This window comes from Balaenoptera borealis (genome assembly GCF_965194805.1).
Source record: "Balaenoptera borealis genome assembly, chromosome: 5".
In the NCBI taxonomy this organism is placed as follows: Eukaryota; Metazoa; Chordata; class Mammalia; order Artiodactyla; family Balaenopteridae; genus Balaenoptera; species Balaenoptera borealis.
This window is the reverse complement of record NC_138862.1, coordinates 53,986,580-54,011,558: the sequence shown is the minus strand read 5'-3', so window position 1 is coordinate 54,011,558 and position 24,979 is coordinate 53,986,580. Positions and strand designations below refer to the sequence as shown.

Here is a 24,979-nt window from a genome sequence, read left to right as displayed (position 1 = left end):
TATGAGTATATAGTTTTTAACATATCAAATCTTTTATTATGACTGAAAAAATCCAGTTCGTGGTCAATTTTGTAAATTTTGGCCATTTTCCCATTATTGATTTGGAAGCTGTACACATTTTTTTAGTATATTATTCTAGTATTGTTCTAGCATCATTTATAATCTTTTAGTGGTTATTCTAGAAATTTTGATATACATTAAATATTAAATACAATAAAATCTAAAATTAATTATTATCATTACATTCTTCCTGAACTAAACAAACATCTAAGAGTGTTTTAACTTCATTTAATTCATCCCAATTCACATGCTATTTTAGTCAGATGTTCTTTGCTGACTTTGTTTTTTTTTTTAACATCTTTATTAGAGTATAATTGCTTTACAATGGTGTGCCAGTTTCTGCTTTATAACAAAGTGAATCAGTTATACATATACATATGTCCCCATATCTCTTCCCTCTTGCATCTCCCTCCCTCCCACCCTCCCTATCCCACCCCTCTAGGTGGTCACAAAGCACCGAGCTGATCTCCCTGTGCTATGTGGCTGCTTCCCACTAGCTATCTATTTTACGTTTGGTAGTGTATATATGTCCATTCCACTCTCTCACTTTGTCCCAGCTTACCCTTCCCCCTCCCCGCTGACTTTGTTTTGCCCCACAAATTATATATTATTGTTTTATATTGTTAATGTTTAAGATTTAACCAAACAAATATTGTGATTTTTGTTCATCATTATGCATTCTTGAATCTTACACTTGCCTTCTGAAATCTTTTTCCTAAAGTACTTCCTATAGAAATGTCTCTTAGTGAAAATTTTCTGGTGGTAAAAACTCCAATTTTGCCTAAAAAAGTTATAAAAATAATATATTTTCTCTTCTCTCTTCACATTGAGATACCATTTCTCATTTTTGCTGCTGTTGTTGATATTAAAAAGTTAAGTGACTGTCAAACTGCAATTTCCTGTGATTGCTTCTAAATCTTGACCTTGCTTTTGGTCTTGTGCATTTTCACCACGTTGTCTGGTGGAAATCTTGAATCTGATCATTGGTGTTTTTCATCACTTTTGAAATATTCTTAGCCACTATTTCTTCTAATATGGCTTCTTTCTCCTTAGATCTGTGTTGGATCTTCTAATCTTTTCTTCACCTCATTTTCATATATTTTATTTTTTCTTTTTGCTTCTATGCTACTTTCATCTTTAGATGTTTCTTCCAATGTTTTGGAGTCATGTTCACCTGTGTTTTAATATGTCATGAGACATATTTTTGTGATGATACTAGTATTTCTATTTGGTAAATAATAGTATTTCTATTTGGGTGGAATCATGGGATCAGAGGTAAGGTAATTATTTAAGTGTATGAGAAATTTTCTTGTGTTTATACTATTACACACTCCCATAAATAATCTCTGAGAGTTTCAGTATTGCTACCATACTATGATGCTTATATCGTCACCACTTTTTATTTTAGATATTCTAGTAATTTAATATTTTATTTCATTGTGATTTTAATTTATGGTTCTCTGAAATCTAATAACATTAAATACCTTTTTTGTGCATTTACCATTGTTTTATTTGATAAGTGCCTGTTGAAATCATTTACCTATTTTTATTGCATTGCTTGTCCTTTCATCATTGTATTATCAGTGTTCTTTTCATGTCCTGATATTACTCTTCTCTTAGATGTATGTATTACATATTTTTAAACAGTACTTTTGCTTGTCTTTTCATTTATTAACAATTGTCTTTTGAAAAGCAGAGTATTCTTTATTTTATAAAGGCAAATTTCTCAATGATTAATGTATTTTGTGCCCTTAGAAGTCTTTCAATTTTATTCTTCTTTTATAATTCTGTTGTGGTTATTCTAGGTCTTTTATATTTTTATCTACATTTTTAAAAACAATTTTGTCATTTTCCGCCAAAAAAGCTTGCTTGAATTTAGATTTGAATGGGCATGAAATCTATAAATCAACTTATTGATGATTAACCTATTTTGAATCTTCTAATCCATGAACATTGAATATCTCTTCATTTATTTAAGTATTCTCCCTGGCTATGCTGATAAATATTCAATAACCTGCTCTCTAGAATATACAGCTCTCATGTGTAGCATTTGCCAATTTCTGTGTGATAAATAATCCTATAACTCATTTCTAGTAGTTACTGGTGTGATATGACTGAGCACGAAGCTGGGAAAGCCAGTAAATGGGCTTCAATATACCATGAGGGCTTCACTGATCTAGTGGAGTGATCTTGTACATTGTTTATTAAATTTCTTTTTCTAATAATTTTATGTTTTGTGGTTATCATAAGTGGTACATGTAATTTAATTTTATTTTGCAAATGTTTATCTCTAACATAATAAGAATATTATTTATTTTTATATTATCCTGTATTCTGTTACTTTGTTTTATTCACTTATTAATTCTAGCAAGTTTTTCTGTAGTAAGAATTCTTTAGGTATGAAAGGAATTATATAATCTATTAATAGAGACATCTTTATACCTTTTATGTCATTTTCAGCTTTATGTTTTTGGTTTTTCTTGTGAAAACCAATACTTACACATAGAATTTGCAATTTTCATCTGTCCAAGAATAAGTCAAATACTACCCCCATTATGTAAATTAAAGTTTTATTTTTTGGGGGTGGGTGAGATACAGGTAGTATAATTTCTAACCCCAAACACATAAAATTTTATTATTAGAAATTTCCAAAGAAGACATGTACTTGTTTTTAATATGTCAGTGATTTTAGTATACTCATTATATTATGCACGCATCATCACTGTCTATTCTCAGAACATTTCTGTCACCCCAAAAAGAAACTCTGTCCTTATTAGCAGTTAGTCCCAATTCTTGCCTCCTCCCATCCCCTGGCAACCACTAATCAACTTTCTCTCTCTATTGATTTGCCTATTCTAGATATTTAATATAAATGGAACTGTACAATATTTGGCCTTTTGTCTCCACCTTCTTTAATTTACAGTAATATTTTCAATGTTCATCTGTGTTGTAGCACATAACAGTACTTCATTCTTTTTATGAAATATCATTCTATTGCATGGAAATACCACATTTGTTTATCCACTAATCAGCTGATGGACCTTTGAGTTATTTCCACTTTTTGAGTATTGTGAATTAATGCTGCTGTGAACATGCATGTACAACTTCTTTTGAATAGATGTTTTCAATTCTCTTGGGTATAAAACTAGGAGTGGAATTGCTGGTTCATATGGTTATTTTACATTCAACTTTCTGAAGAACTGCCAAATGATTTTCCACAGTGGCTGCACCATTATACATTTCCACCAGCAGTGTATGAGAGTTCCAATTTGCCTATGTCATCACTACTATTTGTTATATTTTTGTTTTGTTTTTTCCTTAATAGCCATCCTAGTGGGTATGAAGTCGTATCTCATTGTGGTTTTGATTTGTTTTTTTCCTAGTTACTAATAATGTTAAGCATCTTTTCATGTGCTTTTTGGTTATTTGTAGTATATCTTCTTTGGGGAAATGTCTATTTAAGTCCTTTAATCAATTTTTAGTTATCTGTCTCTTTGTTGTGGATTGTAAGACTTATTTATACATTTTGGATATTAGACCTTTATCAGATAGTTTGCAAATACTTTCTTTCATTCTGTGTCTTTTCACTTCCTTGATCATGCCCTTTGACACACAAAAGATTTTAATTTTGATGAAGTCTAATTTATCTATTTTTTCTTCTGTTGTTTGTACTTTTTGTGTTATAAGACTATCATCTAATTAAGGCAGGTTTTCACCTATATTTCCTTCTAAGAGTTTATAGATTTAGCTATTACATCTAGGCCTTTGATCCATTTTGAGTTAATTTTTATACATAGTATGAAGTAGGATTCCAAATTCATTCTTTAGTATGTTGATATTCACTTGTCCCAGCACCATTTGTTGAAAAGACTATTCATTCCCCATTGAATGGTCTTGGCATCCTTGTGGAAAACGAATTGAACGTAAATGTGTGACTTTATTTCTGGACTCTCAATTCTAATCCTTGTGCCATTGTTCTATGTGTCAATCCTAGTGTCAGCACCACCTTGTTTTGATTGCTGTAGCTTTGTACTAAGTTTTGAAATCAAGAATGTAAATCCTCCAACTTTGTGTTTTTCAAGATTGTTTTGTCTATTCTATGTTGGAGGAGACATATGCTTTTAAAAATTCTTTCTGTTTTTCTGGAACTGAGACCAAGACTGGAAAATGCTGCCATTAACTTTCTGCAGGTTGTGTTTTTGTCCTGGCTAATTCATCTGAGCATGCCCTTCTGTGCAATAGCTCTGACCCCAATTGGACCCAAGACTTTTTTGCCTCTTCCCAGTCTTATTACCTTTTAAAATCCAGGTCCTACATTTATGAAGACTCAATAGCACACATAATACTTAATGGTGAAAGACAAAATGGTTCCATCCTGCATTCATTTCCTAAGGCTGCTGTAATATATTAGTATAAACTTGGCGGCTTACAACAATAGAAATTTATTCTCTCATAGTTCTGAAAGTCAGAGCCTATAATCAACATGTCAGCAAGGCCTTGCTCCCTCTGACGTTTCTAGGAAGAAACCTTTCTTGCCTCTTTCAGCTTCTGGTAGCCCTTGATATTCCTTGGATTGTGGTATCCTAACTCCTATCTCTGCCTCCATCTTTACATGCTTGCTTCCTGTGTGTGTGTCTCTGTGTGTAATTTTCCGTCTCCTATAAGGATACTGTCATTGGATTCAGGGTCCACCTTAATTCACTCTATCTCATCTTGATTCTTACTTTATTACATAGGCAAAGATCCTATTTCTAAATGATGTCATAATCTGAGGTCCCAGGTGGATTTGAATTTTGGAGGAACACTATTTCACCCACTATGCACCCTAAAATCAAGAAAAAGTCAATGTAGATGTTCAGCATTATACTGGGGGGGTGGGGTCCTAGCCAGTGCAATAAGGCAAGAATAAGAGGCACACAAATTAAAAAGGACAAATAAAATTGCTTTTATTTTGCTTTTATTATGAATTGATTGTGTATGTGAAAAACATAAGGAATTTATAAAAAAGCTCATAGAACTAGTAAGTGTTAAGGAATGTTACACAATACAAATCAATATTTAAAAAAATGTATTTCTGTAGTTAGGCAATGAACAATTGAGAATTGAAAGTAAAATTAACATTTACAATACTGTAAAGACATGACAAAAGTTAACATTATATTTATCAAAAAGCATATAAGGCCCATATACTGAAGATTACATTTCTTATATTTAGGACTAAACATTATGCAAAATATTCAGCATTCAGAGATTGGTAAGTGTTGGTGATGCCAATCTTAACACACTTATTAAATATTTTGGTTTGTTAGCTTTAAACATTTTTTTAGGTTTCTGTTTTTTCAATCTCTATTGATTTCTGGTAACTACCAAGGCATTACAGAAGCAGGCGGCATTATTATTTTTCACTAAAATCATATCTTGCCTTATTCTAAATGTAAACAGGGTATAAATAAATGTATTAAAATGTTGTATAGAAAAAGGAACATAAGATTTTCATTAAAAATGTGCCACTTGAAATTTTTTCCAGCTTTATTGAGGTATAATTGACAAAGAAGATATTTAATTGGTGCAATGTGATGATTTCATATATGTATACATTGTGAAAGATTCCCCTCCATCGAGTTAAACATATCCATCACCTCACTTATGTGTCTATCTATCAATTTATTTTAAGAACATTTAAATTCTACTCTCTTAGGAAATTTCAGTTATTCAATACAGTGTTATCAACTATAGTCACCATGTTATACATTAGGTGCTTGAACCTTATTCATTTTATAACTGAAAGTGTGTACCCTTTTACCAACCTCTCCCTACTTCCCCAACAACCACCCCCCCAGCTTCTGGCACTTTTCTACTCTCTGTTTATATAAGTTCAAAAATGGTTCACATTGTTATAGTAAGGAATGGTATTTTTTTGATTGTATATGACCAAAGAAAGAACATAATTCTCAGAAGTTCATGAATTCAATATATAGCTATTGTCTCCTATATCCTAAATACTGAATTAGAACCTGGGCATTCAAAGGTAGACTGAAGGAGATTATAGCTGAAAAATTCAGTATATAAAAATAATAAAATAAGCTTCATTTTTATGAGAATACATACACTTAAAACACAAAGAGAGTGATGGGGGAGGTTGTAAGGTGAAAAATATAATTCTTCCTAAGCAAGCTTGCAAACAAAAGTATTAGCTTTAGTCCTCTGTTTTAGTCCATATGTTTGGTAACAAATAAGTTGAAATGAAATTCTCTTTACAAATAAGTAGCTATCATCTTACCTTGAAATGAAAGAGTTCTTAGAGAAAAGAAAACAAAATAGATCCAAACCATCTATTAAAATACCAAGAAAAACTGGAAAAATAATTCAGAGAGATGCTTCTCTATTAACTGAAAATTTTCATGTTACTGGACTTTTCTTGAGGAGTATGGATAAACTGCCCATTTTACTGTTATCCCGACTCAGCAATGTTGATCTGGCCTCCAAAGCTTAGTGTGAGAACAGAAAAGACATTTCCTGAGCCTGAGCTATAACTTCCTACAATTCCTCCAGAATCCAGCTGCCTCATAAAATATTCTTAAGATGACAAGTTGTTTGTTATGACACTTTTAAGAGCTTTAGTTTATCAACTTACAGATATATTGGTCATTTGGATGCCCTGGTCTTTCAGAGATTTTAACTGCTCCCAGTACTTAAAATGTGAACTCCTCTTTGAATCGACTAAGAAAATCATTTTTTTTTTTTCTTTTTGTACTGTTTCACATAGTCTAGTGATTAGTGGCTGGTTGGTCTTTGACTAAATTGATTCTATGTTTCATCTTAGTGTCTTGAAGTGTGATACGTAGGAGCAATTGTATTACCTAAAATATTGCAGAAATATTTCTCTAAATGTGCCATTGATTTAGCTGGAATCTAGAAATTAGATAATTTTGATAAAATAATCAAATGTACAATGATTTTAAAATGACTATTTTTTGTTGGTCACCTATTAATAATACCCAATTTTTTCCAGTCCTCACCTAACCCTTTGCCATTAGCTACTTGTAAGCAGAAGCTAGTAACATGACATAATTTGGATAGTTCTTGATTCTTGACTTCTTTCGTCAATCTTCAGTTTTGATAAATCTCTCCCATCTCGGTTCCTTTTCAACCAGATTGTTAACAGCATTTTAGGCTTTTTATGGAATATTTTGCACATCTGTAAATTGTTCCATACTTTGCATGATGTCAGATGTACAAATATGTGAAGCACGTAAATCATTTTTGTAAATCATTTTCAGGAGGGAATGCAAGCTGAATTGTATTCCCAGTGAGGTTGATGGATTAAGGCTGAAATATGCATTTAAAAATTTGCATCCTTGTTAACTGACGCATACATTTACTGCGTGGCAAGTTGAAATCAGAGCAGACTTCCATGGCAAAAGGTCAAAGAGAAGTGAGGCCTTATCAGTCTCTTCTACTGCAAACAAAGGAAATGCAGCTTCTCACTAGTGCCACTGCAAGCTGGGAGCCGAATATATGTAAAAATGGGAAATCTGTCAAACTCACCAGACTCCTTGATTTCAAGAAACAAACAATTACTGACCTGAAACTATTCTACTGCAAGCTCACGTGGGTTAACACGTTATCTTTTCCTACATGTCAGTGACAGTCATGGATCCTTATTTCTAATATTCATTTCTGTGTGCTTCATGAAACAGAATATTAAGAAGCACACAACTAGAAGTAATGGATGCATACGAAGACATTCTGTTTAGTCGGTACTTGTTTAGCCTTTTTCTCATCTCCAAACGGTGTCAGACAGGATTAATATTTAAGTTTTACAAAAAGAACTGGTTAGATTGACTGTCAAGGGTATCACTACTTTTTTTTTCTGTAGGCATATCTACACTAAGCAGTTTCCGAATCAATTTCTCTGGAAAATCTTTATTAGTAGGAATTACCCCCCAACCAAATGAGTTAGACAGAGATAGGAATATTAAATTGTTGGCACAGGAAACATTAATTATAAAAAATTATGTAACTTTAGAAATGTTATAAAACATGATTGAGGACTGAAGGCAATTACAGATACCTAGCTATCTGTCTCCCAATAATAATACCAAAAAATACAAGAAGAGGGAAAAAAAGCTAACAAAAATCATCCCCGCAGAATAACTTGAAGACAGAGAATGCTGAAACTTCAAAACAACTATGAATAAAGAGAAAAAGATCACCAGTCCTAGTGTATGACCTAACACACTCTGACACATCCCTGCCCTGCTTCTAAGCTTTTTGGTGAGCAAAGGTAAACCATGAAAAACTACAGGGAAGACAGAAAAAGAAAATGAGAGAAGGGACCTAAAGTTGATCTAAAATTATTGTATGAAAGACTAGACCATTCTAAGTCTGAAATTACTGAAAAAGCTCTGGGCAGTTAGGAGCGTGAACCATAGGGAAGGGACCACAAAATATTTATAAATTAGAGGGGTATCTTTAAAAGGTATAGCTTCTGGGGCAGAAGAAGGAATACAAAAAGGGAGAAATACATTTTAGCCATTGGGTGGTGAAGGGGGAAAAAAGCAGAAGTGGGAAATGCAGGGTACTATGAATAAAAGGGAACTCATCAGCCCTTTCCCCCCTACCAGACAAACAAAATCTGCTAAAATATCTGGACGTTGGTGAAATAGGAAACTTTAACAAACAACCCAATACCATAAAAATTAGGAAAGGTAAACAAATCCATATAGAGTCCCTGGTTCCCATGGGAGGATGTGATTGGCTTGTTTGAATAATTCCTCCGCCTGGCAGGGAACTGAAACCTCAGGTATAAGCAGGAACTGCACCTGCTCCCGTGATAAGGAGGTCACTGGGTTAGGGCACAGAGTGAGGAGGGAAACTTGTCATTAGGCTATTTGAGCCATCCTGATTTTACCAGATGTCAAGGCAGCACATAATATTGAGCCTTGATTTTAGGTCATCCATGACATACAACCACACCAAAGAGAATTGGGAAGAGATGAACTAATCTAGAAGAAATTGGAAAGAAGTGTTTTGACTCAAGACTAAAGAAAAATAAACCATTTCAGTACTATACTCTAGTTATTAATATTTTCTTTTCAAGGGTATGGGTTATCAATTCTGAAAATATTTTTATATAGTAGGATTGAACAAATAAGCAAATTTATTGTAGATAATGAATACCAGGTAACTCACTGATGGAGGAAGATGATATAGATAAATGATAGATAGATAGATAGATAAGGAAAATGGGAAGGCTTGAAAGAACTCTGATGGATTGGAATATGAGGTAGGAGTGTCAACTCACAGGATACATAGATAGATTGATAGGTACATAGATACACATGTAGAAAATTAAATGTAGATGTGTATACATGGGTTAGTGTGTATAAATATATTTTCTAACTTTCTATGTGGAGTGCCTAGAAGAAATGCAATGAAATCTCTGTAGTAAAGAGCACACCTAGTGCTGAGATTATGGTTTCTAAAAGTCATTCTCTAATAATGGAAGCCAGTGCTCCTTGGAGAAGTAGTTGCTTCCAGGACTAGGGCAAAAAAAAATGTGAGAAGCTTGGAATATCTTGTGGTGCCAGAAAATAAGGAAGTGTTGAAAGCGGTTGAAGATGTTTTGAAAGGAACTCTCAATTGCCAAAGCTGGAACATTTTGAGCAAAAGAAAAACAATAATGATAGAATTTATAACATAATTATAACGTATAATGTAACTTTACAGTGGAGACGTGGTAAAAATCACCTTAACCAAGTGACAAAGTTTAACCTGCATCAACATCATCTACATCATATATCTCCTGATAGAATGCACTGAGAAGGCTTTACCACTTTTGTGGTATTTTTGCCAACATACATAACCTCACTCTAATCATGAGAAAACAGACAAGTCCAAGTTAAATAAAATAACAAGCCAGTACTCTTCAAAAGTGTCAAGGTCATGAAAGACAGGAACTGTGAGACTTGGGGACACTAGGGAGACACAAGTAAATACAATGTGGAATCCTGGGTTAAATACTAGAATGGAAAAAAAGGAGTTTAGTGACAAATTAGTGAAATTTGAATAAGATGTGTGTTTAGTTAATAGTATTGCATCAGTGTTAATTTCCTGATTTGATAATTGTACTATGGTTTATAAAAGATATTAACATTAGGGGAAGCTGAGTTAAAACTATAAGTTAAGATAAAAGCCAGTATGGAAAGGAAAATCAAGAATCATCTTTGAGTCTGAAAATGGTCCCTTAAGCCGAGATAAATCCAAATACATATTAGAATTATAGAAGGAGCCCTATCACTTGCAGAGAACAGTTTAATAATTTTATGTCTATGGCATTGCCTCTTAGGTTATATGCTTTCCAAAGCAGCTTATGATAGAGGTGTGTCATCTGTCTTCATCATACTCAACTTATCAACCTCATAAAGATAGTGAGTAGGGGCTAAATTTAAGAAATATACAATGTTGTCACTTTCTATATGGGGCCAAATTAGAAGGGAGTGTAGGTTTTAAATTACCCATACATTCTATCATCTATCTATCATCATCTATCTAGGTGAATAGAATCTAGATAGGTAGATAGATACTTAGATAGACAGATATGTAGATACATGATAGATAGGATGTATAGGATAGATGCAATATAGATATAGATATTGATATAAATATAGACGTATATAGATATCTATATCTATGATGTTATAGTATAGTACAGTCTTCTAACTCTTCATTAGCAAATATCTTTGTGAATCTCAATTTTTCCCCAAGGCTTTTCAGGAAAGTCATTATCACCTTGCCTGTCCTTTCTAGCAATGCAGTTAGCTGTTTATTGTAGGTCAGGAAATCCTTGAAACTATTGACCTAATCCTTCAAAAGGTCTCACCATCCAGCATTGAATATTTCAGGTTTTTCTGTATCCACTGCTTGGGATATACTTGTACTGATACTGAGTGAAAGAGCAGGTGCAATTTCAAGAGAATTCAAATGGGTCTTCTTTTTTCTCTATGCTCCTCTCTTCTTTTTCATTCTGTATTTCATGATCCCAAGTTATGCAGCAGCATTAATGACACTGAGGCAGACTCCTGAGGATTACTCTTATCTTTATTAAAATGCAGAGTACCCATTACCTCTGCATGGTAACAGTCATTGCAAGTTTATGGAGTACAATTAATCAGGGATTACAGCCTTCTGTCAGTAGACCAGTCCAAAGATGTAGATCTCATCGTCCTGTGAGCCCAAGATGGTGTTGGAATGTGGAGGTCTTGTCAATTCCACTAGGCCCCTCCTCCCTGTAAAATGCACGGAGTCAGAATTCTTTTCAGTGGCCTTGGTAGAGAAAAGGTTGGAAATCTCATATATTCATTATGTGCTAGGCAGATAAATGCTCAATCAATGTAAACAATAATGATAAGCATCATTATAGCTAATAGAGGATCACAACCCTTGTCTAATTGTCTGCAAAATTTTACAAGTGATATTAAATTCTTTTAAATGTGTTGGATGGTAAATACGGCAATGCTAATTGCCCAATTTACCTTCTCTATAGATATGTCATTTTATAGTTTGGTCATCCTTGCTGTGATGGCCAGTAATATAGAGGATACTATACTTTTCTGTAGATCCATATCCTGACCCTTAATTAAGGTATCATTCTGTTTCTTTTGGTCTGCTATTTTAAGTATCTGGTTCCATGGTAATGACATTTTTAGGGTCTCTGCTGTAATGATAAAAACTGAGAATCTTATGGAAATCTTCCTGTGAAAAATCTCTCCTTTTTTGGAGTAATACAATAATAAATATCATTCCTCTATCAAGGCCATCAAAATGTGTCAATGGAAGGAGTATCCAATATTTCATAATTTAACTTCTGGTAAGGTAAAAATGATAAGAATCTAAAATAAAATAAATTCTGTGGAATAAAATTTGAAAAATTCATGTTTTTAAAGCAGGTCCTTGAATTCTTTTTTTTTTCTTGAATTCTTTTTTAATGTTTCTTCATTAGATTGATAGGCTCTAGACTTCTTTGCTAACAGACTTTATCATAGGCACATGTAATTCATCATTGCTCTTGCATGTAATTCATCATTGTTCTTGCTCTCATTAATCTTTTTTTCCCTTTTCTCTGAAATAATACCTCCTGCTTTAGCTCATACATTTTGAAAACAATGAAATGATGTTCCATCAAGTTGATCTATGTGTCCCAAATGTGTTTAAGGTCGTTTAAAGTCTTTGTCACTTACCCATCTTTTGAATACTTTTTTTCTAAGAGGATAGAAGAATATATATTCTGTGCTACTTTTCCTTTTCAAGGGATGTTTATGACCTGATTTATAAAATGAAAGACAAAAAATGAAGAAAAAAAAAAACCTGAAATTTAAATAGAACTTTAAATTATTGTTCTGTTTATTTAAAATAGTATAATACTTAAAAGAAGAAAGGAAAGGAAAGAGGAAGTGAGTGAGAGAAGGAAGGAAGGAAGAACGGAGAGGAAGGGAGGGATAAAACTTGAATTGAAATTGAGCATTAAAATAGAATAATAATCAGAAAGGAAAGGAAAGTACCCTTTTTTGAATATCCTTCTGATTGAATAGCTATGGAAGATAAACTACCTGAAGATGAATCATTCATTAATTTTTTTCTTAGATATGATGTTAGTACTTCGGAACTATTTTTAACATGTTACATTCGCACATTAAGAAGAAAAAATCAATTTTTTGTTCAAACTTATGTTATAAACTTGCACATGCACATAGTAGATAATAAGCTCCTCTTAATTTATAGGTGGTGAGATTATGAGTAGTAAGACTTATATGAATGCTTATTTGCATACAAAGATGATCTTCAATAAAATTAAGGAAAAATATCAGGACAGTGAATTACAAGTAGAGATAAAGAAAAGTTTATTGTTTAGAGTTTCTAAAAAATCAGTTCTTAAAATAAGTATGTGTAATTAATTTAGGCAAATGGGGAGTATAGTCAATATAGTTGTCCTTTGGTATTCACTGGGTTTTGGTTCCAAAACCCCCTCAGATACCAAAATTTGCAGATGACCAAGTCTCTTATTTCTGTATTCTTTAAATCAATTCTAAATTACTTATAATACCTAATACAAGGTATTATATAAATAGTATGTAAATATTTGTAAATACAATGTAAATCCTTTATAAATAGTTGCCAGTGTGTGGCAAATTCAAGTTTTGCTTTTTGGAACTTTGTGGAATTTGTTTTTTTTTTTTTGGAATATTTTGATCCATGGTTGGTTGAATCCATGGATACAGAACATGGGGATAAAGAAGACCAGCTGTATATTAAAAATTCTCACAAATTAGAAAAGAATAAGCTACTTAACATAAAACTGAGAACAACAGGTAATCCAGAGAAAATTGAATGCAAATGACTAATTAAAATCACAAGTAGGCAACAGTGCTGTTGCTATGTCGCTTTTAAGGTAAGCAAAAACTAGGAAAAATCATTGCATCCATTGCTGGAGGATGCAGGAAAATGGCTCCTCTCATGTAATACCAGTGAGACTGCAAGTCAGCATACATTTTTTTGGAAAGAATTCTATCAGCATTTAAATTAAAGTTTAAACTATCGTACTCTGTAACCCAGCAACACCACTTTTGGGACTCTAAACCGTAAAACTAAAAGTAAGATATATAAGGATATAGGATATATGTAAAAAGCTATTTCTTTTAAGTGGTTTTTTATGTCAAAAAAGCTGCAGAAGCCTGAATATTAAGTAGGGAATGGTTTACTAAATAATATATTTCATACTTTCTCTTTTTCTGTTTTTCTTATCTCTCTCTACCTCTCTGTCTCTAGCTCTGTATCTCAGTCTCTATCTAACTATATATAAATCTGAAAATAAAGTCATGATATTTGTAATCACAAAAAAAAGTTGAAGTAAATATATTGGGATATTATCCTATTTTTGTCAAAGCCAAATCTATATATTTGTACATATAGAAAATGATCTGGTCTATACATCCCACATCAAAATATTTCTTGCAGTGACTAGACTGAAGAGAAGTATGCGGGAGGGTACCAAGTTTTTCTTTACACATTGCTGTCTTACTTGATTTGTCAAATCAAGCGTTATTAACTTTGTAATAAATTTAAAAAACACAAAAATCAGTTTAAAAATCAAAGTCTTTCTCATCCACATTCTCCTTTCTTTGGTTAATTATTATATTAGTCTTCTGCTGTACCAGATGCTATGTAACGACTTTGAGAAGGCGCATTCAGGCTGTACCCTGGAGTAGATTTAGTTCTAATTCTGCCAGTCAGGGACTGTTCTGGCCACTTGAAAGTTCTTTCTTTTTGGTATTTTTCCTAGCCTATATGTTTCTTTAGGTAAATTCAATCTATAATAGTGATTCTCAACATGGTGTGAGAAGGACAGATCAGAATTACCTGAGGAGTATTCATCCACATATATCCCCCTCTGCATTTGATACCCAACCGTCCCAACCCATAAGTGGTCAATACTATGGTGAGGACTGTTACTAATAAGAATGTGCTTCATGACTTAGTATGTTGGATTGGGAAAGGTTTGGGAGCCACTGATCCATAAAATGCTCATGCAGAGCACCCGAAGTCAGAGATGCTCAGTTCTCTTCAGCAGGATAGATGCATTCACTCCAAATATAAAAACATCAAATTGAAAATAAGAATAATTTAATTCTTAACTGCCATTTTAAAGCTATCATCACAGACTTTTGGACTGAAAGAGAATTCTTCATTATATAAAAGGGCAACTATAAGTCAAGAGGGTGAAGTGACTTGATCATTTTCTCATAAGTTGATGGTTAACTGGGATGTGCTTAGATTCTAGAAGTTCCTAGGACTTCCCTGAAGGAGATATGAGGGAGATTCTTTTTGTCTGAAGAGGTGGCTCAATCCAAGCCTGAAGAGGAAGGAGGGCCCTTTAGGCACCCAGAGTGGTCTTCCTTAGCTGTATCTTTAATTCTGCCTTTTTTTAAATAGGGAATTTTAGTACACTTTTAGCAGGGAAACTCTTGCTGAACTGAGTTCTCCATTACTTTCCTCCCCGATGCTGTTGGAATTGAAGACCCCAGGCAGTGTGACACAGACAGTGTCACTGTGATCCAGGCATTCTGTCATTAGGGTGGTCTGTACCATTTCTAGTATGTGAGCTACTTTTCAAGAACCAAGAACCGGTAAACCCGTGCCTTTGTGCACATACCTTAAGGTCTAGGATTTGAGTCCCACGAGAAATATATTCCCAGTGCTGTGTTCTGTGCAGCTCAGAGTCCTGAGACCTGGAATGTTTCAGACTGTGGCAGGCAAGGGAGATAAAGCTGCTGGCCAGCTGGTGTTGGAAGAATACAGTGTTGTATCAGGCATATGTTCAACTCAGACAGCTTCTTCGCTGTGGAGCCACAGCCTTGATGCCGGGTTCTTGGCAGCCAGCAGCCCCCATTTAACCCCATGGATGTAGAGAGAGAGCAATTTTTGGCTTAGCTTCCGTAACCCCTTCCCTGGCCAGTGGGGTGGGGTTGTGCTAGTGGTTGCTAGTTGGCACCCAGAGTACCGTCCAGGGGCTGGAGCCAGCAGAGTAACCTTGTGGGTGGAGTCAAAGGTCAACCTGTGCACAGTCTCCTATGGGAGTGCTGGGTCTGAGTCTGGCAGGGGACCATGTGATGTCTGCTATTGAATGAGACAGGAACATGGCAAAAGACATGGCAGTCAAGGCACAAAGTCAAGTAAGACCAGACATAAGGGCAGATACTGAGAAAGGGTTAAACAAAGGAGGATGGAAGAAAGCCTGCAACAAGACAGAAGCCAATTATAAACGTCTGTAGCCACTGGGTGAATGTGTCCATTGCACGTAAAGGAGTATTGATGTTAGGAGTCCATATCATCTCATTTTGCTTCTCACAGAAATCTTTCAAGACAGTGAAGGAACTAAAGGGCAGAGAGGTTGGGTGACTTATCCAAGATAAGTCATCCAGTTGACAAACAGAAGACACAAACTTAAAGCCTAGATCTTCTGATTTCAGATAAACTCCTTAGGCTGTAGTTTCCATTTGGTAACATTCTTCTTCTTCTCTTCCTCTAAAAGTTATCTTTAATTTTTGATTAAGAAAAAACTTTATGTATAATTATAAAATTTTTGCTTTTTTTTCCAATTTTTGGATGGAAAGAGTAAGGAACAGACACTGAATATGCTCCAGGTCTATCATCTTCCTGACGATGGCTGGTTATACAGTAGGTTGGACAGTGTGATTATGAATATCTGTGAGTGTTTTAGAGAAGATATCACACTGCTTATAGTCTCCTTATAATAACACATTTTAAGAATATATGTAACAAATCAGTTTTCTTCCTTTAAAGATTATACCTGTGCATCTCTTTCCTTTAAACTATTCTGACCAGTATTATCCCATGTCTGTATCCTAATGTCTCTGGCTTTTCAATTTGAGGTCCAAACATCCATGTTCAGAGTTTTGCAATGGGACTTTGAGTAGATTTGAACCTCAATATTCTCTCAGTTCTATCAGCACAGCTCCTTAAGGAACTGCAGGCAGCTCAAATCCTGTGTGAACTTGCATAGGCATTACTACATGTGCTTCCTCTACCTGATAGTAATAGCTATGAATCTTCACTAATATTTATTGAACATTTTGTCTGTGCCAGACACCATACAAAGAAGCATTCATATTTTCCTCATTTAATCCTCACAACTGTACTATAAAGTATTATTTTCAATTTATATATAAAGAAACAGGCTCAGAGAGGTGAGGTAATTCTCACAAGATAAGACAGTAATTTGGCCAGACAGGTTTCAAATCAGGTCTACTTAACTCTGTAGCCCATATTCCATCATGCTTTGTGGAAAGAAAGAAAAAAAAAGGATATTTAGTATTGTGAAAACCTGCATAATATAAAGAAAGCTACTTTAAAAATGTGGGAGGATATCTTGAAAAGCAAGTCTCATCTTATTCTGTTTTAATCAACAGAATAAAACAAAAGTACATATGCATTGCTTCCTTGGAATATTTTCCTGTAGTGATCTCTAATGATTTCTCCCTGCCTTATGTAGAGAATTAATCTGGTCTCCCAGACTGTGGAGATGTGGTTTTGTATTATATGGTTTTTTTTGCTTAAAAATAATTTTTATCCTCTAGTTGAACTGAAGTGATTTGTAAAATAGCAAAGGGCTGTGCAACATTCCAGAACAGCAAGGGAATTCTCTTGCTGGGAGCAACATTCTAGAACAGCAAGGGAATTCATGTGGGAAGTTAGTGGCTATGAGTGAAAATAAAATAGTGGCTAAATCAGCTGTTGATGTGTGAAATTGTAAGAAGATGATTGGATCTGAAAATTCCAACTCATGCTTTCAGTTTTTGGGTTTTTTTTTTTTGAATATTGAAGAAAGAAATAAACTAATATTTACTGAAGGCTGTCTGGGACTGGTATTATACTAGGTAACTTTCACAAAAGTTTCTAATTTACTGCACTCAAAGAACCTTTTGTGAAATGCCTTATTATTCCTATTTTACCGAAGAAGAATGCAAGATTTTGCAGTTAGAATATGACAAACCCAGGAATCAAATGTATGTCTTTCTGACTTCAAAATTTGAAATTATTAGCCATGTGGAAATCTCACAGATGCATAACCTGACTCTCCCTCAAATTGTTTCAACTTCAAACTTCTAATAGGAGTTGCCATTCTGAGAATCTGAACAACCCCAGTGAAAAGAAGTTATGAAACATTTCTCCAATTTCTCCAGAGTTATTTGGCTGGAATATTACACATAGAAAACTATACATATGGCTATTGATTTTGTTATTACATTGATAAAACCCAGTTTCAATAGTGGCTCTCTCCATGTTTTAGACTGCCAGTAAGATACCCAGCCACATAGTAGGTAAGGTATCAGTGTTTATTAAACTGAACAAAAATCTCTATCTTCTAAGAACTAGTAGTCTCTCTGTTTGATATAGGAACCATTTCAGAATCCATATGTGATCTGGATTACAACTTTGACTTCCTTTATAAAATCTCAGCCCTTCTGACAGATTTCTGCTGCTCTGAATTTCCTTTAGTTCCACATTACTCTTACTACTTCTTTATTTAGAAACCTACAAAGGTGGTCTTTTGCCTAACTACTTAAACACCTTTTCTTAGATTTCAGTCTTTAATAATCTAGCCTACCATAACCAGCCAACTTGAGGATAGAAGGATGGAAAGGAACATTTGGGTGAGAAAAGAAAGAAAGAGAAGCAGAACACTACTATTCTATAGTTTTTTTTCTATATTTTTCTTTATAAAGTTTTTGGCGTTAAAACTGTTGGTGTGAGGCTTGTGTGACTATTTTTAACTCTCTGAGTGATATGTCTGTGCCTTGTTAGTCTGAAAGAAAAATCTACTGCTTTTCTCATTTACTCTTCCCTACTTTCTCCATCTCCATTCACATACTTGGTCACTCTCTGTGGACATCCTGCCTGGTCTCCTGCCCACTAGTGGAAAGATCCCTGTCTGTCCCCAAATTTGTCCTTAGGCTCTCCTCCCGACCCATTTCTCCAGTGTCCTTTAGTAAACACCCTTGGTCTATCTGGACCCTGAATGCAGGATATAAAGAATGGAACTTTTATAAACTCAAGTGCAATATAATTAACAAAAATGAGATGGAGAGATATCATTGCAGTGAGAATGGGGTGCGGTATACTCAAGAAAATATAAAGCCAAAATTTGGTCCAGAGTTAATTTTTAACTCCCAAAGTCTCTTTAAGAACATTAGTTCTGAAACAAGATGATTGGATCCAAGTGAGCGTTTCCAGATATGGATCAGAAAAAAGATGGATGAGGCTGGAGACTGATTCTTTTTTCTGGTATTTTTGTTGTTCTAACTGTTACTGTCAGACATCAGTATAGTATACCCAATAAGTCTACACTGGTGGTGCAGTAACTTCCCATACGATTGCGATTTGGAATTCATGCAGTAAAATACTGGATGGAGGCAAATAAAAGAAGGCTACTGCATGGATCGACAGGTCCACCGGTTGTCAGCATGGAGTACACTAGCAAAATGGCTTCTAACTCATTATCATCTTAATCAGTGACCCATCCACCGTGGCTCTTTGTGCTGTGGATTCTAGAGTGATCCCACACCAAGTGGGCTCCTCTTCTTTTCTGATTTCCTTTGAAGACCTTAGTTATACGTGGAAGTCATCTATTAAACTACTCATGTTTGGTGAGCTTTAGGCTTTACCATCTGTTTCCTACCCCATGTGGCCATCAAAATGGTGTCTCAAAGTCTCCAAGAATCAATAGAAATTTCCTTGTTGAAAACTGGTTTCATGGATCATTTATCTTCTGTTATTTCTGCTTTCACATAATTCTTGACCTATGCAGAGTCCTTCCTTTTGTGACAAACTTACCTGTATGTTTTTCAATCCAGCATTTTAGGATTTTAGTTAGAGGAGACTTCCAGAATTCTTATACTACCCCCTTGCCCCTGCTGCAAATGGAATCTGGGCTCCCTTGATGCTTCAGTTACCGAGGAGTGATTATTTTGGACCAAATTCTATCTTAGAACATTTCAGTAAAGTGATAAATAGTTGGTTTTTCTACTTAGAACACTTAAATTTTAATCATGGCTTCACAAGCTCTTGGCTCTTGAACTTGCGGAATTATTTATTGCTGAGCCTCAGTTTCCTCGTTTATGAAGTAACAATAATGATATTACCTTCCTCATAGGATTATTGTAAAGACTAGGTATGTGTAATGGGAAATGGGAGCGGTAAAAGAAGCAGACTAAAAGATGATAGAGGGTATTGTGTTTTATTTCTCAAATGGCAGAACTACCATCTTCCCTCTGGAAAGGAAGCAACAGACAAACGTCCTAAAGCATAAGGGGTCTTATTTTACTGCTTCATTTACCATATACCGGGAATGGCTCTAGCTTTACTTAAAAAGAGACAGAAGTTAAAAAAAAAAAAAAGAGAGAGAGAGAGAGGAAAAAATGCAACACCTAACATTTACTAAACATTAGTCATATGTCAAATTCAAAATGCTTAATATTAAGTATTATTAAGTCATCAAGACAATCCTCAGAGGTATATTCTATTCTTTCCCCATTATAGAGGTGAGGAAACTGAGATTCAGGTTAAGTGACTTGTCCAAAGTCACACAGTTAGAAATGAATAGAGATAACTTGACTTTTAAGCCTATAATCCTAATTAACATGCTGTTACTGCAGTGTTTATGTATGAAGTCAAGGGTCACAAATAATTTGTGTGAATATTCATATTTGAATATTCCTACTTCCTGATATTCATCCCTCCTCCACCAATAGTGTGCTTGACAGTATTTCACATTTCTATTGAAATATCCTTGTCTCTCTGAAGACTTTCCGAAGACTAGCAGAATTAAATATTCCCTGTTCTCTGCTCTCAGAGCATTGCACACAAGCTGATAAAACACACATCACCCTCTTTAGTTATTTCTCCCCTGCCCTCCATTCTGTGACTTCCTGAGTACGGAAGTGTTGCCTGATTTCCTAACACCCCTTTATGATCATCATTGTTATTATTATTGTTGCCGATATTGCTATTACTTTAATCATCAGAGATGAGCACAATATCTGGTATATTGGAAGGTCTCAATATTTGTTTTTTAAATGGACAGTCTATTAAAATTATTTTTCATACAATTAATAGTTTATTGAAAACCCAAGACGTTCTTACCTACTAATTTTTCATTACTGACTGTGGAGTTTTGAAATGTGTTTGCTTCTGGTCCATGCAATCCTGCTGCCTCTTGGCAGCCTTTCAAGGCACAGGAACCATGCCTCGTCTATTTGTGTTACACTGGTCCCCAGATCACCATAGGTTCCTAATAAATCTTCTTTCTAATCAGCTTTTGAAAATGGAGCTTCGTGCTTTTCTGCAGTCAGTTATGAAGATGGCTGTCACTAGAGCCTTCTCTTTAGCTACAACCACCTTCCCAGAATTACTTTTCTTTCCTCAGCTCCATTTATGAGACTGCAGCTCTCCAGAACCATATGTTGCAGCTGAATTGTGCTTTCCCCTAGTAGCAGGATATCATTTTTTTTAATACCATGTTATTTATTGGTCCCTTGATTATACAAGAAAACTAGGAATCTCACACATGTTAGCAATTGTAGCTCCAGGAGCTAAAGATTTACTACAGGCAAGCGTACGTTTATAAGCCAGTTTTCAGATCTCATCTCTTAACTTCCTGGCGATATAGCAGAAGTATAACTAAGCCTGAAACTCGTGCATGCTCCAGAACTGACAGACATGTGTGTGTGTGTGTGTGTGTGTGTGTGTGTGTGTGTGTGTGTGTGTTGATCCGAATTAGTACATAATGGGAGAGAATGATGCTTTTAAATTTAGTTGTGTCTTTAATATTGTTACCGGTGTTACATGTCTGTGATCATTTTTCCCCTGGCAAACGTAGTCTTCATTACAAAATCCAGTCATGCAATTTGCATGCTTTGGAGATAAGGCTGAGGCTCTGTCAGAGCACTTAACCACAGGTGTAAAAATGTTGTGATTAAAAAGAGACTGCACATTTAAGTAGGAGTAATTAGAAGTGAATTCTTAATTGCAAAGTTACACAAGCATTTATGCTTTGCTTTGTGATCCTGAGCCTTTGAAAGGTGCTATATAAATGCAAATTTCTTGTCACATCATTCATGCCATGTATTCATGACATTGAAAATGTGCATTTATACTGAACTAAGCTTAATAATAAAATACTAAATATAAAGTATGTATTAAATAGACTTACATTTCCATCAACCAAGAAAGTACATTTCTGTATTTTCCTTTTTAACAGGTACCTGGGCTGATGAGATGCAAGTTCTGTCTTTACATCTGATTAAGGGAATGAAGTATAAAAATAGAACTCTTCAGACTGATTAAACTACAAAACTGTAAACAGTCTTTTAAAATATTATTATTGTAGCTTAACAGCATTTAAATTTTCTGAATGTGAACTCACATGTTGGTTGTAGTACTTTATTGCCTGTTGGTAATCTAAAGAAGGCCTTCTTTCAAGATTTATAGATATGGTAATTTATCAGTTATTGTAATATTCCATTGCTATAAATATTTCAGGCTTCTTTATGACCTCTTGATATAATTCCCACATCAGGAGTTTGGGTTGTGAATTAAGAAATGTAATTTTTATGAATATCAAGGTTTAAAACCACTTGGGAGAGAGTGAGAATCTCATCCTCACAAGATGGAGGCCAGAAAATGATAAACATCAGGTCCCCCTACACCCCATGTTTCATGTGTTTGTCAACAGAAAGAAATTATTTCAGGGAGATGCTTCTCCGTCACTGATAGGTCATTATGTCATTTGGGGATCTCATTAAAGTATAGATTCTGATTCAGTAGATCTGATGTGGGGCCTGAGATTTTGCATTTCTATCAATAACAATCTTTCTTGTGATGCAGATGCTGCTGGTCTACAGACCACATGTGGAATAGTAAGGATTAAGGCAGGGCTCTGCAAACTTTTTCTGTAAAGAACCAGAAGATAAATAGCTTAGCCTTTGCAGGCCCTAGGCTATCTGTCACAGCTAGTCAGTTCTGCCACTGAAGCACAAAAGAGTCATGGTTAATACATAAATAAGTAAGCATGGTGGTCTTTCAGTGAAACTTCATTTACAGGACAAGAGGCAAGAGGATTTGGCTCCAGGGCTGTAGTTTGCCCAGGGCTGTTTTAGGGAATTATGAGTGTTCTTTTTTTTTTTTTTTTTTTAATATATATCTCCTTTTTTTTTTTTTAAGATTGATTTATTATTTATTTATTTAATTTATTTATTTTTGGCTGCATCGGGTCTTAGTTGCGGCACGCAGGATCTTCGTTGAGGCATGCGGGATCTTTCGTTCTGGTGCACAGGCTCTTCATTGTGGTGTGCGGGCTCCTCTCTAGTTGTGGCACGCAGGATGCATAGGCTCTGTAGTTGTGGCAGGTGGGCTTAGTTGCCCTGCGGCATGTGGGATCTTAGTCCCCTGACCAGGGATCGAACCCACGTCCCCTGCATTGTAAGGCGGATTCTTTACCACTGGACCACCAAGGAAGTCCCTACTATGAGTGTTCTAAGAAATTCATTTATATTCCAAAATTGCTCCCCTTCAGAGTTAACACAGCAGAGGCTAACTTAAATTTTTGAATAGTCTTCAGTGACAATCTGTCTCTGAAAGTTACTAATAGAAATCTATATAGGCCCCATTTGCATTTATCCATCTTCCATTTTCTTCCCCTCCTGGTATCTTTATCTTCTTTCCTCATTCTCCCAGTTGAAGAGCTCCAAGGCAACATTCAGTTCCCCATAACCAAAATCCACGGATGCTCAAGTCCTTTATAACAGGGGTCCCCAACCCCTGGGCCACGGCATGGTAACAGTCCGTGGCCTGTTAGGAATTGGGCCACACAGCAGGAGGTGAGTGGCAGGTGAGCGAGAGAAGCTTCATCTGTATTTACAGACACTCCCCATCGCTTGCATTACCGCCTGAGCTCTGCCTCCTGTCAGCACCATAACTAGATGAATTGATGAAATAGCAGAGGATATTGAGGCACAATTGTTAGAGAGGATTAATGTCACCGTGGTATGCAATCCAGGTTGACAAGTCTGCTGACGTTGACAACAAGGCAACAATGCTTGTTTTTGTGTGATATATTTTTCAGGAGGATGTGCATGAGGATATGTTATGTGCACTTTTGTTGCCAACCAACACCACAGCTGCAGAACTATTCAAGTCCTTGAATGATTACATATCAGGAAAACTGAACTGGTCGTTTTCTGTCGGTATATGCACAGACAGAGTGGCTGCCATGACTGGACGGCTTTCTGGTTTCACTACTTGGGTCAAAGAGGTCGCTTCTGAATGTGAGTCTACGCACTGTGTCATCCATAGGGAAATGCTGGCTAACTGAAAAATGTCACCTGAACTTAACAACATTTTGCAGGATGTGATTAAAATTATCAACCACATTAAAGTACATGCCCTTAACTCATGTCCGTTCGCGCAGCTCTGTGAGGAGATGGACACAAAGCACACACGTCTTCTCTTATACACAGAAGTGAGATGGCTTTCTAAAGGTAGATCACTGGCCAGAGTTTTTTTAAGTTACGAGAGCTGCTCCAGAGATTTCTTTTAGAAAAACAGTCACCACTGGCAGCACATTCCAGTGACACAGAATGTGTCGCAAAGCTTGCTTACTTGTGTGACATATTCAACCTGCTCAGCAAACTCAGTCTGTCTTCATTTCAGGGGAGAATGACAGCTGAGTTCAAGTTGGCACATAAAGTGGCTTCATTCAAAGCCAAACTGGAATTATGGGGGCAACAAGTGCACATTGGGACTTTTGTCATGTTTCAAACATTAGCAGAGATTTTGAAAGAGACTGAACCAGGGCCTTCTTTCTCCCAGCTGGTGCATGTTCACCTATCTCAGCTTTCAAAAGAGTCTGAGCATTACTTCCCAACCACAAAAGACCCCCGAACCGGGAAGGAATGGATCCGCGCGACCCATTTGTGAATAAGCCAGGTGAATTGACTTTGTCCGTGCTAGAAGAGGATCAGCTGCTTGAGATCGCAAATGATGGTGGCCTTAAAAGTTTGTTTGAGACAACTTCAAATCTCCATACGTTCTGGATTAAAGTCAAGGCAGAATATCCTGAGATTGCCACAAAAGCACTGAAAAGCCTGCTTCCATTTCCAACATCCTATCTTTGTGAAGCAGGGTTTTCTGCAGTGACAGCAACCAAAACGAGATCACGGAGTAGACTGGATGTAAGCAACACACGTCGGGGGTCACTGTCTCCCATCACCCCCAGATGGGACCATCCTTTTGCAGGAAAACGAGCTCAGGGGTCCCCCTGATTCTGCATTATGGTGAGCTA

At 35.5% G+C, this 24,979-nt stretch overlaps 1 protein-coding gene across 1 annotated transcript in view; it reads left to right on the top strand.

Annotated features, from left to right (window-relative positions):
* Positions 1 to 24,979, top strand: part of LOC309629284 (uncharacterized protein) — a 1,158,831-nt gene that overhangs the window by 724,427 nt on the left and 409,425 nt on the right. Inside the window, exon 9 of the mRNA XM_082393108.1 lies at positions 23,762 to 23,963. Coding sequence (XP_082249234.1) covers positions 23,762 to 23,963 — 202 coding nt within the window. The remainder of the gene's footprint in view (positions 1 to 23,761; positions 23,964 to 24,979) is intronic.